The sequence below is a fragment of the Austrofundulus limnaeus genome, unplaced genomic scaffold, assembly GCF_001266775.1.
Source record: "Austrofundulus limnaeus strain Quisiro unplaced genomic scaffold, Austrofundulus_limnaeus-1.0 Scaffold137, whole genome shotgun sequence".
Classification (NCBI taxonomy): Eukaryota; Metazoa; Chordata; class Actinopteri; order Cyprinodontiformes; family Rivulidae; genus Austrofundulus; species Austrofundulus limnaeus.
Window position 1 is genome coordinate 713,468 of NW_013952539.1, and position 3,035 is coordinate 716,502.

Consider the following 3,035-nt stretch of genomic DNA (forward strand, 5'->3'; position numbering starts at 1 on the left):
CTGCTGCTGCTGCTGCTGCTGCAGGCGAGTCAGGAAGCAGACTGTCATCTCCAGGATGTCTGCTTTCTCCAGCTTGGAGTCGGGCTGCTGTTTGAGGAACTCTTTGCTGCCAGAGGCTGCAGAAACAGAAAAAATCATTAAGAAACTTATATTCCAGCATGGTGCAGATCAGCAAACACAAATAAAATATCAAGGGATTTGCATTTATCTCATATTTACCTTGTTGTTCAGAGTCAGATGYTCCTGACAGCTTGCTGATTCATTGGGTGTCATGATTAGATCTCCTTGCTGCGGCGGTCTCTGCAGACAGAATCTGATCTCTGCTGCCTTCAACCCGTCTATTTATACTCCCTCATCTCCATTGAATGTGTGGGTCTCGGTCTGGATGAAGTTTCCCACAGTTTGAACCAATCAGAGAGCGCCGCAGGATAATGAGGCATGTGCCWTTATCGCTCAGAGGATCATGTGGAGATTTCAGGGCAGCAGGTGGAAGAGGCTCAAAGAGCTCTGTGTCGATGTGGGAAAGCGGTGACCCCGCTGGGGCCGCCTGGGATCAATAACAGGCATGTTCRTCATCAAAACAAGTCAATGAATAACTTCTATAAAGCTTTTGATTTTACTCCCACGATGTGTTTTAGCTATACAGAAAAGAAACCGGCACAGATATTTATCAAATAAAGCAAGTTTAACCATGCAGATAAACCTAATATTTAAATAAATAAAATAGAGTTTGTTTCAAGTCTGAATTATAATACTCGAATATGTGATGAGCTGCATGTAGATGTGGTCCAGATGCTGATGAGTCAGTTGGCACGTGCCGTGGAGTGGCTGTGAGGAGCAGGCTGAGCTGGGGTTCCCACACTGACTGCAGGGCTGCGGTCAATCACCCACAAAAGGGATTTCCCAGACAGATGCTGGCTTTGTGTTGCCACACAAACTACCGCTGGCCATCTGGAGGGAAAGCATCCCATTGGCTGGCTTGAAAAGTTTTTGAACTTTTAAAAAAAAACGGATGTTTTATATTGATAGAAAAATAATTGGGGGTTTCAGAATTGAGTTTTAGCATCGACTCTGATGACTGAGCTTCGTCGCTGAGCAAAAGCTGCACACACTGTATAAAACAATCAGTTTTGTTCAATTTATTGAGTGAAGTCACTGTTTATTTACATAATTTAGCAGAAATNATAATTGCTCACTCAGTGTAATTTAAACTGATTTAGACTTTAGCCATGTTGGATACACAATTACAGAAATTGACATGTATAGTAATTTATATATTATCCCATCATAAAATTTAGGTTTTTACAGCTTTTCATTGATTCACACAATTTTAACTTTTTTATCATGTTCTGTGGCAACGTGAAACTCAGAATTGATGTCTGAGTGTCCAAATGAAGCCCAACAGTTTTACTTTCACATGTGCAGCATCATGATATTTCACCATGATGCTCCACTTGGTACATATTGAAACCTTTATTATAAATTCTTCAGTAAAGGACACAGAGATGGAAAAAGTAAACAAAGAAGAGAAAAAGGAGAAAAGTGGAAAAAAAAGAGGTAGAAAGGGAAACAAGACGATATGAGAGAGATGCATCAAGAAAACACAAGACAACACATTTGAAGTCCACCTCCACACCTGCAACAAGACAGAAAACAATAAAAATATATGCACAATTTTACACTATTTTCATTTTGGGGCGACCTAAATAAACATACGTATTCCCAGCCTCACTTAGTAAAATGTGTAACAATTTAAAATTTAGAGGTAAAGCATCCCGCCCCCTCCACAGACATCTTTGTCTAGCCTGCCTGTTTTGTCCCACAGGGCCTCTGTGAGTGGGTTTTCTCTTGGTTTCCCACACTCTGTCCATTTACTGCTTCCAAGAACAAAAGAAGTGTGTCTGGTTGCACATCACATTAATTATGGAGTCAGTTTACGAGGTTTGTCTCGCTGCCCGTGAATGGAAATTCCTGTCATGCAGACTCGTCATTACCAGGCTTTTGTGAGTGTCTGTGAGGAATGCAGACATCCAAAGGATTAATGAACATTCGAAAGTTATTTCCCACCTCCCATAGATTCAGACGGTTTCTCCACGTTCCAGTTTGGTCTGATGGGGACAATGAAAAGGACTCATGTGCTGTATTTATCATTTCAGCTTAAAAATTAAAAGAAATGCATGCAAATTTCTTATTTTGAGAACTTCTCAGTTTCATTAGGAGAATGTATAAACTGCAGGATGCTCCTAAATATGTTTTTGCAAAATTTAAATGCTCTACTTATAATTGACAGTTGGAGTGTGTGCGATGGAACCAGAAGCTCAGAGCTTAGATTCCAGCAACAGGCAGATCCACACACACTCCGAGGTCACCGCTTTCCCAGATTCACACAGAGATTTGAGTGCGCCCCCACCCGCCACCCCCCACTGCTCCAGTTGTTCCCCTGAGATCTAACCATTATCCTTAAAGGCAATAATTCCATTCAGAGTTTTRCATCCTTTATTGTCTCGCAGGCTTGTTCTGATTGGATGAGACTGTGAGAAACTCCGGGCAAACCAAGACCCACACATTGAAATGGAGATGAGGGAGTATAAATAGGAGGGATGGAGGCAGCAGAGATCAGATTCTCTCTACAGAGACCTCAGCAGCACAGAGATCCAAGCATGGCACCTACAATCACTGCAGCACTCATCAACTCTCAGGAGAACCTGACCCACAAGGTAAACATGAGATTCAGTCAATCCACTTTCATGACAGTTTGTGTTAAATGATTCCAACCTTACTTTAAAACAAGTTAATAATGGTTGTGTTGTTCCTGCAGCTCAGGAAGCCTCTGGTGGAGAAGTTCCGCAGAGAGAGGATCAACAGCAGCATCGAGCAGCTCAAGTCTCTCCTGGGTCCAGAGTTCCTCAAACAGCAGCCAGACTCCAAGCTGGAGAAAGCAGACATCCTGGAGATGACAGTCTGCTTCCTGACTCGCCTGCAGCAGCAGCAGCAGCAGCAGCATCCAGCTGTGGACTCAGCAGCTGTCCATCGGG

The 3,035-nt window shown here is 42.7% G+C and overlaps 1 protein-coding gene across 1 annotated transcript; it reads left to right on the forward strand.

Annotated features, from left to right (window-relative positions):
• Positions 1-2,510: 2,510 nt before the first annotated feature.
• On the forward strand, positions 2,511-3,034 carry LOC106522796 (transcription factor HES-5; the record flags this gene model as incomplete). The annotated part of the gene is given in 2 exon segments (XM_014015971.1): positions 2,511-2,717; positions 2,819-3,034. Coding segments are annotated over 2 exon segments (333 nt in total), but the record flags the coding sequence as incomplete, so codon positions are not given.
• Between the last annotated feature and the right edge of the window lies 1 nt (position 3,035).